This window comes from Peromyscus maniculatus, chromosome X (assembly GCF_049852395.1).
Source record: "Peromyscus maniculatus bairdii isolate BWxNUB_F1_BW_parent chromosome X, HU_Pman_BW_mat_3.1, whole genome shotgun sequence".
In the NCBI taxonomy this organism is placed as follows: domain Eukaryota; kingdom Metazoa; phylum Chordata; class Mammalia; order Rodentia; family Cricetidae; genus Peromyscus; species Peromyscus maniculatus.
In genome coordinates, this window is record NC_134875.1 from 141,784,823 (window position 1) to 141,799,888 (window position 15,066).

The 15,066-nt window shown below is 43.1% G+C and overlaps 1 protein-coding gene across 4 annotated transcripts in view; it reads left to right on the top strand.

Annotated features, from left to right (window-relative positions):
* Iqsec2 (IQ motif and Sec7 domain ArfGEF 2) overlaps positions 1–15,066 on the top strand; it is an 82,151-nt gene that overhangs the window by 8,952 nt on the left and 58,133 nt on the right. For all 4 annotated transcript variants that reach the window (XM_015987494.3, XM_006993993.4, XM_015987497.3 and 1 more), the window contains exon 2: positions 14,198–14,227. In XM_015987494.3, coding sequence (XP_015842980.1) covers positions 14,198–14,227 — 30 coding nt within the window. The remainder of the gene's footprint in view (positions 1–14,197; positions 14,228–15,066) is intronic.

The following is a 15,066-nucleotide window of genomic DNA, read 5'->3' on the forward strand; positions in this document are numbered from 1 at the left end:
AGGAAGAGGCCGAGGAGATGCTCCCCAGAATTCTGAGGGGTTAATGCAGTGAATATTTGTGTGTCTAGTGCATGTGTCTAGGGCACATTGCACCTTGTGTCCTAACAGGTAGAGTTTGGTGACTTACACTGCACAGTTCTGGCTTCAGAGTGAAGAAAGCAATTGTGCAGACAGATGAATACAAAGTGATATCCAATGTTGTATTGCCAGTGGGAAGGCCAGGATGTGCCCTAAGGATTGGTAGCTACCGACCATCAGGGAAGGCTTCCTAGAGGAGGTGATCTCTAAATGGAGTTAACTAGGTGAACGAAGACGATATGTGGGTTGTTGGGAATTGGGGGCAAATGGGAGGCTCAGGCACGGGGAACAGCCTAAGTATACCCATACATGACGTATGTGCAAAGAGAAGAAAGACTTTTATGGTCAAAACAAACTCAAGCAGGAGATGGGAGGCAGGGAAGTTCATCAAGGAGGAGGAGATTCTGGAGAATTGGTCAGCCTAGATCATGAAGACATAAGGATGACAGTATAGGGAACTTTAAGGGTTTAAACTAGGGAGAGAGGTGCCCATGGCATAGTACATTGAGAGTCACATTTTGGAGCAGTCTCCCTAGAAGGGCAGACTGGAAGAGAGATTTGAAAACGTCTTGTGAGGAAGTGCATGTAACAGTCTCGATGAGAGACTGTGAGATCTACACTCCTATTCATAAAAGCCAAGACATGAAAGCAGTGAAGATGCCTATTAACAGATGAATCAAGAAAATGTGGTGTATATATACAGTGCAGTTTTATCCATCCCCAAAAAGAATTAAATAATGTCATTTGTAAGAAAAATGAATAGAACTGGAAACCATGCTAAGCAAAATAAACTAGACTCAGAAAGACAAATTTTGTATGTTTTTTTATATGCAGAATCTACATTTAGATAGATAGATGGATGGATGGATGGATGGATGGATGGATGGATGGATGTGGGCTTGGGAGATGGTTCCCTGGGTAAAATGCTTGTACAATCATGGGGACCTGAGATTGAATTCCCAGCACCCACTGAAAAGCTGGGTGTGTTGGTGCCCTCCTGTAGTCCCAGTGCTGGGGAGCTGGAGACTGGAGGATTCATGGGCTTTGCCTGCTAGTCATTCTAATCAATCAGTGAGCTCCAGATTCTGTGAGACCCTGTCTTAAGGATAAGGTGGAGAGCTGTTTTGGAAGACACTCAACATCAACCTCTGGAGTGACCACATACACCACACACACATGAACAGACACATACACAATTATATATGACATGACAGCAGAAATGGGACTATTTGGAAGGGAGAAGGGGACCAGTGGAGGGAGGAGAGGAAAAATAAGAGAGTGCGTTAGGGAGCTAATATGAGCAAACGACAAAAATACATGTATGAAAATGATTTCATACATGATTTCATACATGTATGAAAATGATATAATGAACCTTTAATCCCAGTACTCAGGAGGCAGAAGCAGACAGATCTCTGAGTTCCAGGCCAGCCTGGTCTACAGAGGGAGTTCCAGGACAGCCAGGGCTACATAGCCCTGTAGCAAAAAGAAAAGAAAGAAAGAAAGTGACACAATGAAACTAATTTTAAAAAGAAAACAATTTGTTAAGAGAGTAGATCTCATTTAAGAAAAAAAGAATAGAAAAGACCTGCCCACTTGGGTGCCGGAGAGAGAACGGTGATGACAATAAGCTCTTCAAGTGCCATCAGAGAAGGGAACACAGCACACTGCAGGAGCTCAGAGGAACAGCAGCCATTCATGATCAGCAGGGTTGTAAATGTCAAATGTTTGAGCTGGAAGGGCCTGAAGTATGCAGCTGAAGGTGATTTACTTTACAGGTGAGAAGATTGCTACCAGAAGTGACAAAAGACTGTTTAAGGCCCTGCAAGTGTGCATAGAAGAAAGCATTCGGACTGGAAGAGTCGCTGTAGTACTAATGCCAATGCTCAAAACAGCTTCTGTCGAATGTGCTGCTCTAAAAATCTTAGGATTGTTTTTGTGTTCTACTTATAGAAAAACCAAATGAAAGAAAGAAGAAAACTAGGGCTCCAAGAGATTGGGTGGCTTGTTGGGGATGAAGCAACAAAGAGGATTCATCTCCTAAAGGGGCTTTTGCTCTAATGGGAGGGAGACTGGTCTTCTGCTCTGATTTGGCGCCTCAGAAACCAAGGTGCTTGATTCATAGCTGGGATAGGAACTCTTTCTTCTTTTTCTCCACCCAGCTCAGGACCAAACTTCTTGCTGCTAGTTTTTGTCTTGCTAGGACTTGTTTGATGTATCTGAGGCAGCTCAAAAGCAATTTCTGGTTTGACAGCCAGGCCTGGCCACCCCCTGCCCCCGTTTCAATTTTCATACAAAGGAGGGCTGTGCTTTTGAGAAAGACAGACTTGTGTTTGAATATAAATGCTGCCTCGACGTGCTGGATGACCTCAGTGAAGCCATTTTATGTTTTATAAGCTTTTAGTTCCTGGTCTTTAAAATGGAATAACAATGCCTACTGCTCAAAGATTAACTGAGATCATTTGAATTGCACTCACTGATGTTTGTACTCGATAAACAATCATTTTTGTTCTCTTTCTAAAATCTCCTGTGGACAGTAATTGGAAGAATCCAGTGCTAGGCCAAGCTTTGCTTTTCCTCAAAATGGTGTATTTTCTCCTTGCCAAGATGGAGCTTTCATCATTCATTGTATCTTCCTTTATGCCTCAGGCACCAGTTAACTTGAATGTATAGCTCTAACATCTTTGCTGAGCTCTCTGAGTTCTCATTTTTTTTGGTTTAGTTTCTGGTCTGTCCTTATCTGTGCTCTTGGAATAAATAATCTGAAATCCTTCGAGATTCAGGCAGGTATAAATAATTATTGGGTGTAAGTGGTTGAGTAAATGGAAGGCTGGAGGGGCTGGAATATTTGAAGAGGACCAGAAGGTACTGCAGGCTGATCTGGTTGAAATTTCAAGACAGCTGTATGGATTGTTGTGGGGGGCCAAAGTATTAATTTAGACCAGTGATTCTCAACCTTCCGAATACTGCAACCCTTCAATACAGTTCACCATGTTGTGGTGACCCTCAAACATAAATGTTGTGGTGACCCCCAAACATAAAATTATTTTCGTTGCTACTTCACAACTTTAATTTTGCTACTGTTATGAATCATAATGTAAATGTCTGATGTGGAGGATATCTGATATGTGACCCCTGTGAAAGGGTTGTTCGACCCCACACACACACATGGGGTCGTGATCCACATGTTGAGAATCACTGCTTTAGAGCGTCTGGCCCTGTACTTAACCAGAAGCAAACGCTGGAGACCAGGACCTCATTCTGGCGGAATCAGCACCCCCTCTGCTCGGAATGTACAGTGTGGAAGACAGAGAACCCAAGAAAGGAAAGGGACTTGGTTTTAGAATTTTAAAAATTATACCAGCCAGTCAAGGTGGCAGCCACCTCAGCTGGAAGGCTGAGGCAGGACGATCACTTGAGTACATACAGGATTTCAAGACCAATCTGGGCAACACAGTCAAAACCTCATCTCAAATATGACAAAAACCAATCAGCACAGCTCAAAGCAGTGTGTATATACAATATTATTTTTATTTTTAATTGATACAATAATTACACATGTTTATTAGATACAATGTGACATTTTAATACATATATATATATAATATGTGATCATCAGATCAGAGTGATTAACCTATATGCAAACATTTATCATTTCTTTGTGTTGGGGACATTAAAACCCCCTCTACTAGATAATTTGCAATATTCCATTAGTTTTTGTCAACTATTGTTATTCTCTTGCGCTATAGAACAGTAGAAGTTATTCCTTCTATCTAGCACCCAATAACCATCTTCTTTCCGTCCCCTTCTCATTCTTTTCAGTCTTGGTAAACACTATACTGTTCTGTATTTCTGAGAGATGAACTTCTTAGCTTCGACATTTAACTTAGATTATGCAGCATATATACACATTTTAAAATGAGTGAGTTGTAGAATAAAAAGCCAGTGTCTTGCCAGGCATGGTGGCACATGTCTGTAATCTCAGCTCTTGGGAGACTAAGGAAGAAAGATTTCTGGGGGAAAAAAAAGCCAGGATGGGATATGTAGGGAGAACCTGTCATAAAAAGGCTTGCCTCTTGCTTCCTAGACCCTGAGGTGGCCATTTCTTTTTGTTGTTGCTGTTTTTTGTTTAGTTTTGCCTTTAGACAGAATTTCACTAAGTGTCCCTTTTGGCCTAGAACTTGCTACATATATCAAACTGGCCTCAGATTTGCTAAGCTCGTACTGCCTGGCCTCCTGATTACTGCTATTACATGCATGGATTACTATGCCTGGCTCTTGTTTTTTTCAGGCAGAATCTCATGAAGTCCAGGGTGGCTTTGAACTTGTTATATAGCTGAGGCTGGCCTTGAACTACAGATCCTCCTGTCTCCATTTCCTAAGTATATATGGAATTATAGACATGAGCCCCCATGCCCAGCTGCTGGATATGATCACTTTTATCATTTAGCTTTTCTGGTAGTGACTTCGTATCTATTATTATTATTATTATTATTATTATTATTATTATTATTATTACGTTTTCGTGTGTGCATGTGTGCTCGTGCCCACAAATGCACACGCATGCATGTACTATGGCATTTAGAGGCCAAAGGGCAGCTCTTTTTTTTTTTTTTTTTGATTTTTCGAGACAGGGTTTCTCTGTGTAGTTTTGCGCCTTTCCTGGGACTCACTTGGTAGCCCAGGCTGGCCTCGAACTCACAGAGATCCGCCTGCCTCTGCCTCCCGAGTGCTGGGATTAAAGGCGTGCGCCACCACCGCCTGGCAGGACAGCTCTTTAGAATCAACTTCGCCTTGGATTGAGTTCAGGTCTTTAGTCCTGGTGGCAAGCACCCCAGACCTCTGAGCTATCTCACTAGCCCTGTGACTTCATGCTTCTAAGTAGCGTGCTTTAACAATTATTTCCTCACTTATAAACTGAAAATATTATCTCTCTTTTTTGCTATTTAATTTTCATTTACTTTAAAAATTGTACTCAAAGTAATGGATTTAATTATGGGATTTTTATACATACTGTCAACAAATCAATGGGTAAAGAAAAAGTGATGCATATACACATGGAATTTATTTAGCTGTAAAGAAAAATGGAATCATAACATTTGTAGGAAAGTGGATGGAACTGGAAATTGTGAATTTATGCAAAGCATCCCAGATCCAGAAAGGCAGATCCCACACACGTTTTCTCTTATATGCATATCACATATATGCGCGCGCACACGCACACGCGCACACACACACACACACACACACACACACACACACACACACACATATATATGAGAATGAGTGTAGGTCATATAAAAGGGGACTATGAAGAATGAGAAAGAGATCTTAAGGGAGGGAGGAGGTGGGGAGAAGAAAAAAGAAGGTAACAGAAAGCTGAAGGAGGGGCTAGCAGAGTGTGAAGAGGACTCAGAGGATGGGGAGGGGTTAGGGGAGGGGAGTAGCGAAGAGGATCAACAAAAAGATTCCTTAAAATTTCTTTTAGCTTATTTGTAACACTGAATTCCTTTCCCCATCTCAAATTGTAATAGTTTTCTCTCCTATATTCTCTTTTAAAAATTATTTATTTATTTTTATTTTATGTGCATTAGTATTTTGCCTGCCTGTATGTCTGTGTTGGGTCTCCCGAAACTGGAGTTACAGACAGTTGTGAGCTACCATGTGGGTGCTGGGAATTGAACCCGGGTCCTCAGGAAGAACAGTCAGTGCTCTTAACCGCTGAGCCATCTCTCCAGCCTCCCTCTCCTATTTTCTGCTTTACAAACTATGACTGAGTTAATAGAAACGCTTACGGAGATGTTTGTATATCCAGAATCACTTGTGCACTCACTGGTCTTATTTGGTGATCCAGCAGGGAGATGATTGTTATAATGGGTGTCCTTCAAATACCAAAATAAAAAGCAGTTTAGTTGGGGTCACTAAAATGTCATTAGATACTCTAATGCATCCCTCGGAGTTTAATTCCTTTCTCCAGCAGCCCTGTGACATTTCGCCTTTGCGTAAATGCCAGGCAGCTCGTGTTCTGAGTCCAGCACTTAGGGTGGCAAGGAAGGAATGATTTTATTATTATTATTATTATTATTATTATTATTATTATTATTATTATTAGTGTGTGGCGCATGTGGAGGTGAGCACAAGCACTCTCATGTCATGGTGTGCATGTCAGCGCACAACTTTCAGAAGTCAGTTCTCTCCTTCCATCGTGCAAGGTCTAGGGAGCAAATGTCCATAGCAAGTACCTTCACATGCTGAGCCATCGCCCTGGGCTGAAAGGATTTGGTATGTTGTCAGTTTATACCTTGTCATTTGCCCTCCTGGTGGTGTCTACCCCTCTCCGTACATGCCAAGGCTAAGTCTGGCTAAGGCTCTCCTGTACCAAGGGTCTCCCTCCTCAGCTGCAACCCCCTACCAGGGTTGGCTCTTCTTCAACTCTGCTAGCCCTCTGTTTAATTTTTTTCTTTCAGAAATTTGTTGAAATCTCTTACTCACTGATGATACCATCTTCTCCCATCTTTCCTTATATGAGTTCATACTTAATGTACTTATTCCTTTACTTTTGTTTTACTGCAGGGAGAGAGGAGATACACATTTATGCTCTTGAGTAATAGGCTTTGGTTCTAGCTAAGTCTGATTGAAACTAGAAATTATTAGTAACTCCACATTCCTAATAGCCAAGCTTAGATGAGCTTGTTTTGACCCTATGTTACTGTTGGCCATGAACATTCATCTAGCACCCCTGGTTCATCCCTTTCCTTAACCTCTTCTATCCAGACTATAGAGTCAAGGAGCCTCAGCTGCAGAACAGATACCTGGGCTCTGTCCCCATTCTGGTTATTGCGTCCTTATGAAGCCTTCAAGCCTTCTCCTTCATCTCCCCGGGTGCCTCATCTGTGACTTGGTAGGCTTCTGGTCTGCTGTGAGCCAGGCTTTTCTGGGATTGGCTAGGTGCTTGGAGGGCAGCCCATCTTCTTTACTCCAGCAGTGAAAGCAGCTGGGCCAGAGATGATCCCCAAGTACACCGGAAAGGGCTTGGAGGCCAAGTTTAGGCTTCTACAACAGAAGACTTGCTCTAGTTGCTCCCCCTTTCACCCACACTTTCCCATCATGGCTGAACTTCCAACAGAGACAGGGGCAGGGGGCAGAAATTAAGGACAATAGAGCCAGTTCCTTTTTCCTGCCCCCCCATTCATCTGTAACATCTGTACCTACCCTCACTTTCTTTTTTGGGTGCCCCCTTTTGTGCATCTTCTAAGAGTGCTTGTTGGGGCTGGAAAGACAGCTCAGTGGTGAAGAGCACTAGCTGCTCTTCCAGAGGACCTGACTTCAATTCCCAGCAACCACGTGGTGGCTCACAACCATCTGTGCCTCCAGTTCCAGGGGATCCGACCCCTTCTTCTGGTCTCTGATGGTACCAGACATGCACATGGTGAATAGACACATATACAGGCAAAACATCCTACACATAAAACAAAAATAAATAAATAATAAACATGTTTGTTAAATGTTTCTGATTTAGGGTGCCTTGAGCTATGCTTGTGTGGAGGGGAGATAGGCGACAGGTCGGTCAAGTCTGCAGGTTGGTATGGGAGATGAAGTGCCTCCTGGCTCTGGTGTGACAGAAAGGAGCAAAAGTTGTGGCAGTTAAAGGCATTTGTTGTGAGCATGTATGATGACACATACTGACTCAGGAGGCAGAGGCAGGAGGCCCACAAGTTCCCCATAAGTGTGCACTGCATAGCAAAATCCTGTCTCAAAAAGCCAAGCCATCAGACAAATACAGATTTTCAACTCATATCCACCACTTATTGGCTGGATGGTTGTGGGTAATTCACATTGCTCCTCCAAGCTTTGATTTCTGTATCTGTACGATGAGAACAACTAACTACCTTGTGCAGATGTTAGGGAGATAGCATGAGTATTGGACCATTATAAACATGTAATAAATAGTGCTGTTGTTATTATTTGGGTTATTGTAAGTTTGGCTATGATAAAGACCAAGAATACCTGCTTATTATATTTATTATGATTATATAATGCTTGTTTAGGATTAAAAGTAGGCATACCTTGGGTGAAGCCTCCCTGGTACTTCTCAGCAATTATAAGGCAAAGTTCATACCCTGTTGTATGCTCTTTAAGTCTTTGGTTGTAGTCTATTGGTTTTCTTCAAGATATAAATACAATGTGATCTTTGTCTCTTTAGTTCTGGAACATGACATTTAAAAAGTGATAGCCCTGTGTAGTGGTACATGTTTATAATCCCAGTACTTAGAAGGCAGAAATGGGAGGCTCAGAACTTCCTGGCCAGCCTGAGCCACCTGGTGAAATCTTGTCTCAGAAAAATAAGAATAAATACAAACAAATATTTAGTTGGGAGTATGACTTGATCTTTACCATCATCACCACCATAGCATCACCTTTTTTATTCCAGACTTGTTCAGAGAGTTATGTTGAACAATGACCATAGAAAAACTAAAGACCCTTTCTACATAGTGGGGTTTTTTCTCTAGAAGCATTTAATATCTTTTCTTGAATCCTCGGTGTTTTGAAATGCCATAGCGGCATATCCCGATATGGGGCTTTGTTTTGTTTTATCTCGTTGGCCTTTCATTCCTTCGGCTCTGGGAAACATTCTTACATTGTGTCTTTGAGCATTTCCTTCCTGCTGTTTCCTCCATTTTCTATTTCTGGAACCCCTATTGTTAGATGGAGGAATTCCTCAATTAATCCTCTAATTTTCTCATCTTTTCTCTTCTGTCGTCCTCTTTATTGTGTTATTTTGTTTCCTAGGATATCTCTTCACCTTATATCTTCTATCCCGCTGACATTTTTATTCTGGCTCTCACTATTTTTCATTTCCCAGATTTCTTCATTGTCTTTGTTCCTTCCAAATTCCTTCCTTGGTTTGTTTTCTTTGTCCATCTGCCTTCCAGGTTGGTGGTCTCCCTCACATAGCTTTGCTTCATACAGTAATCTTTGATTGCCTAGAACTTTGTTTCCTTTGAAAATAATGACTTTTATTAAGGTTTATTTAACATAAAACAAAATATACCTAGCTTGGGGGCTGGAGAGATGGCTCAGCAGTTAAGAGCACCTGTTGCTCTTTCAGAGGACCCAGGTTCAGTTCCCAGCACCTGCATGGCAGTTTATAACCGCCTATAACTACAGTTCTAGGGGATCTGGTCTCCTCTTCGGGCTCTGCCAGCATCAAGCATGAATGCAGTGAACTTACATACATGCAGACAAAACATTCATGCACACGAAACTAAATGAACCTTAAAAACGGGAGCCCTAACTTAAGTGTCTCTGCATGATGACGCTTTGAGAAGGGCTCCCATGACACTACACAGGTAGGTGCACAGAAGCTGTGTGCACCCGACTTTGCTGCTGGAAGTAGGAGAGTAGAAGGAAGTTAGGGTCCCACCATTTCCCAAGGAAGATCCCTTTGCTTTTAGCTCTATTTCACCCCATCTGCCACTGCACCTGGTGTTCTCAAATCCAAAGCCTCCGGTTGCTGGGATGGTGCTGGAGGTGGAGAGAATCTGACTGGACAGCATTGAGGACAGCATTGCAATTCACTAATTTTAGCTTTATCCCTCACTCTGCCTTCTGAGGTATACAGTACCTCCAAACCCTGAGCACTGAAGAAGTTCTGTAAGTGGAATGGTTTACTTCTGCTCAGCATCCTAGATTTTCTCTCTCTCTCTCTCTCTCTCTCTCTCTCTCTCTCTCTCTCTCTCTCTCTCTCTCTCTCTCTCTTTTAATTTATTTACTCACATTTTAGTGGTATTTGGGAAGTAACAGAGACAAATCAGTTTATTCAACTCATTGTACTTAAGTGAACATTTCCTTCTTCATTCTAGCCAACTAGTATTTATTCATCGTCCATGACTCATATAAGCACCATATCCTCAAAGAGTTTATGATCATGTCCATAGAGTGGGTTAAGGAGACCCTTCTCTGTTCTCCCTTGATAAGCGCTTCTTCTCTCCCTCTCGGTCATAATCAGAATGTTCTGAAATTGCCTATTTCAAGCATGACTGACACATCTGGTGGTCTGGAGCTATGCCTCATTTCTTCCCATAGCTCTAGCTTGGGATCCGGTTCATAGAAGTATAGAGTGAATATGTGCTAATGGAATGAATGAATGACTATAAAACCAGACATAGCTAGAGGGAATGACCATCTAGAAAGAGAAGTAAGCTGGATTCAATTGCTCCTATATAAGGTTAGTTTCCTAAAAGCCATGTGTTGCTTTAAAGCTATGTGCGAAAGAAAGTTTACCAAAGCACAATGTAAACCAATGGAAAAACATACCTGTGTCTATTCTCTATATTCAGAGGATGGTTAACTACATCATGACAAATAAAAATAATGATCTTGAAGACTATGTAGTACAAGGGGAAGCATGTAACAGAAAAGGCAATAAAAATCATACAATGCAAAATCATTTCTCCTGCATGCAGAGAAGGAGAGGAGTAGGGCAACTGTTTGGAGTGGTCGCTGTCTCTGTGATGTCATTGTGCACATTTTCCCTCTCTTTTTCCATGAGTTCCTAGATTGTCTAATGTAAGAATGCATTCAGTGCACATTTTTTTAAAAAAAAGCTGTTCAGAAGTGAAGATCAATATACCGAAAGAGCTATGAATGAAATACCCCAGTGGAGAACCTGAGAATCAATGTATTTGTTTAGTGGGGTTTGCAGTGCATACATCACTGGGCACACATCCTGAAGGCCTTGGCCCTTCGGGCATCCCTACTCCCTGATCTGCAAAGCAGGACCTAGCTAAGGAAGCCAAAGGAGGCGGATCTTGGGCTCTATTTATTACAAATCCCAGTATCATGAACTGTACTGAGAAACAGAGGCCTGAGCCCCAAACTTCAAAGACCCCTCCCCACCAAGCAAGTACATGTGGAGTCAAGGAGCCATACTCATTAGGATCCCATCTCTTCTAGACCATACTCTAGTTATCTGGAACTGCAATTCCCTGTCCAGATTTCTCAAGCTTACCTTTAGGAATTGTAGTCTTATTATCTAAGTCTACTCATTGGGCCCAAGGTTAGCCTAAGGAGAAAAGGGTACACACAAATAGATATGAACATATGGGCTGATGTGGGTGTGTATGTGTGTATACACACATACATAAAGACAGACAGACAGACAGCCATTCCCTTCTACTGACTTGAGTGTAAAAAAAAAAAAGTGGGGTGTGGTCCCTGGGTTTTGGTTCCACATGTGGACAGCTTACTCTAGTTGATAAAAGAAATAAACTTTGGGGTTCTAAAGAAAGTTAATTGTTTTTTTGAGACAGGGTTTCTCTTTGTTGCTCTGGCTGTCCTGGAACTCACTCTGTAGACCAGGCTGGCCTCAAACTCATAGAGATCTGCCTGTCTCTGCCTCCTGAGTGCTGGAATTAAAGGTGCCAGGGCACCACTGCCTGGCAGAAAGTAAATGTTTTAAAGCCTAAAGAGTGCTTAGAAGTCAACTAACACAGCTCCATCATTTTACACATTGAGGACCAAAAGTCCAGAGAGGTGACTTACCAAAGTTAATACTGCCTGTTAGGGACCAAATCATAATATATCCTATCTTCTACCACTTTATACTCTCCCCCCAGAAGAATGGTGGCCCAGCTTCATGAAGTAGGAGGCAGATTGACCATTGGTCAAAGTGTACTGTTCCCTGAAGAGGTGCCAGATAGCACTATATTGATGATTGTTGTTCCAGAGTTTCTATTGATGTGATAAAACACCATGACCTTTTGGGGAGGAAAGAGTTTATTTCAATTTACACTTCTACATTACAGTCCATCACTAAAGGAAATTGGGGCAGGAGCTGATGCAGAGGCCATGAAGGAACACTGCTTTCTGGCTTGCTCCCCTTGGCTTGCTCAGCCTGCTTTCCTATATATCCCAGCGCCACCTGCCCAGGAGTGGCACCACCCCTAATAGGCTGTGTCTTCTCACATCAATCATTAATCAAGAAAATGTCCCCATAGACTTGGCCTACAGGCCAAGTTCATGGAGGCATTTTCTCAATTAAGATTCTCTCTTCCTAAATATGACTAGGTTTGTGTCAAATTGACAAAAACTGACCAGCATTATTGTTATCAATATATAATATACCAAATGCTTAGTGATAGACCCATGAGGTGGGATTCACCCACACTTTGGATCTTATGATGCTATGTCCTCCCAAACTAGAAAGAATCAGTCCAATGTGAGAAGAAGTGGCTAATGCACTCTGCATCAGGACTTGGACATTTCCCCCAACCCTACTGCCATCTTGAGAACTGTGAAACATCAGAGGGATATTTTAGAAGCAGAGATACTATGATTGGTACATAGTAGATGCTCAGTGATGGTTCATGATGATCATGATGAAGTTAGACTCCTTGAGTAGGCAGTTGTCTTCCCAGGTTAGAGCCTAGGGTATATATAGTGTGAGTAAATGTGTTCAGGATTTTGAGATGGGTGCTTGTAGACCAGCCTCCCTGGAGCAGGGGATTAGTGTTAGAGATGCTGAGGGTTCTGGCTTCCATTCTGTAGGCAGCTGGGGAGTCATTCAAGTTTGGCTCCTTAGACTTGACACCTGAGAATAACTGAGCTGGGATTCCAGGAGCCATCTTGCTGCTATAGAGTGTGATGGAAAGTTTGAATAACTGTAATAAGGTGCGCTGTGGCCTTGGTTTTCTGTCCCTTTAAGGGGACAAAAAAGGCAGCAGATTGGTACCACTGTTATCAAATGAACATGCACCAGGTGTCAGGCACTTTGATCCTCAAAGCCATCCCAAGAAGGGAGGGTTCCTTGCCGCTGCCCCATACTGCCCCATTTACTGTGTGAAGAATGTGAGGTCCTAGATAGCAAGGTGACTTCTTCAGGATAATGGGGCTAGTAAGCAGGCAAACTTGTTTAGCACCCTGGTGCTTGCCTGCCCTACCTTGCTGGAGTAAGTGTGTGTGTGTGTGTGTGTGTGTGTGTGTGTGTGTGTGTGTGTGTGTGACACACACTCACTCTCTCAACAAATGCTATTCTAAAATCATCCTCTCAATGTACATATAGATAACACCCCCCAAAAAACCCTAAAATTATATCTTGGCTCGCTCAGTTGAGGCCAGTCTCATGTGTTCATCTCTGTGCCTTTTCCAGTTCAGCCTGGGAGAGGACCAGAGGTGTGGGGTGAAGAGGGAGGGAGACTACTTCCCAATACTCTCCCACTTCCAGGGGCCCTGGTTCTCCTTTCTCTCCTCGTCTGCTCCCAATAAAACAGCTTCTCTGTCCTAACTTCCATTACACAAGCATGTGCACACATACATGCACACATAATAGCCATGTGATTGCTTGCACAGGCATGTGCTCCCCGAAGAGCACACATTTTTTTTTGTTCCCGAGGAGGAGGAGTGAGGGGAAGGGAGTGGTCCTGGTTTTGCTCATTTCCTGGCTTTTCTTAGAGCTGGCCCTCACTCCATTCTCTTTCACCTTTCTTTTGCATCTGGGGCCACGCATAATGAAGAAGACAGCCCAGTATAGTAGAAAGGAACCCAGCAGCTGACTCATTTACCCGCTCAGCTTCATTCTCTTCATCTGGAAAATAAGCAGGTCGGACTAGGCAGTTGGCAAAGCCTATTGTATCTTGTTAATAATATCTGGCATTTGTCTGCTTGGTTCCAAAGAGCTTAATCATCCCGGCAGCTCTTTGAGGATCAACCTTGTGTTACTGGGGAACTGAGGGAAACTGAGGCTCAGACTCAGAAAAATGAAGTAGCTTGCCTAAGTCACAGGGCTAGTAACTAGCAGAGACAATATCTGAACCTGGCTATCTCTGGCTGCTTCTCAGGCCACACTCCAAGGAAAGCCACGCTCATTGTGATTGCTGCTACCTCCTTGACTTCACACACCTCCAGTGGCCCTTTGCTTGCCTACCTAGGCAACCAGTCCTTCTCCCTACTGCTCCAACTGACCTAGCCCTCACCACCATGGCCTTTGCACTTGCTCTTCTCCATGCATGGATGAAACACGTGTTCATGCTTTCATGACATATGTTGGACCTCAAGGTAGGGTAGGGGAAAGAGTGGTGAGCCTATATTGACTGTTGCTTATTTCTTGTTTCTCTTTCAGATCTGATGGTGAGAATTCCAGAACAGTCAGGTCAGTACCTCGTTTCTTTAGTAGTACTCGGGGGTGGGGGGGTGGGGGCTGGGCCTGGGGTGGAGGGTTTTTCTGGCTGTTACTTTGGGATCCATGGGCAGGGGTCAATGGCAGGGTTCTTTCCCCATTGGTATTAGAGGTGGGTGTGGAGTGGAAGGGAGGACAGGGAGAACATGGCAGGCATAGACATGATGGTGTTAAAGATCATTACTCAGTCTTTGCAGTCCTAGGGGACTTGAGAGCTTTGGCGCACAGGGCAGGGGCACGTAAGAGGCTGATCTCTGGGATGTCAGCTCCAGATCCAGGAAGTTTTCTACTTTCTTCTTCCAGGAAAGAAGGGAACAATGGATGCTGGGCTTGCCTGGTCTTATTTTCCCTCTCTATCCTGAATTCTGGCAGTCTCAAGTGATGGGACTTAGATTGACTTTAGATGTGATACATTCGAGACATTAGAACTATATATGGTGACGAGGAAACATTTTTTTTTCTTTGCATGCTTGGTTAAAAGTTTCTAAGCTTTGGTAAGGTGTAAAGGTTATCAGCTGAGGAAGAAGAGGTAAAACTGGACTAGGACTGGAGCTCTTTGTGCATCCCTCTGGCCCTCATCTGTCAGAAACCCCATGAAGTCAGAAGTGTCAAAAATAGAGGTAATGTAGGGATGGTGAGGGGGTTCAGGGTGTGCTCTAGTCTTAGCATCTGGACTGGGAACTCTGGCTTTTGAAATGAGACGGGCCCAGGCAGTAGAGGCACACAGTGGGGACAGTCAGTGCAGTCCAGGCCTGCACTAGTAAAGATGACCTATTTGTGATGAGTAGAAAACAGTTCACTTAAGGAGCCGT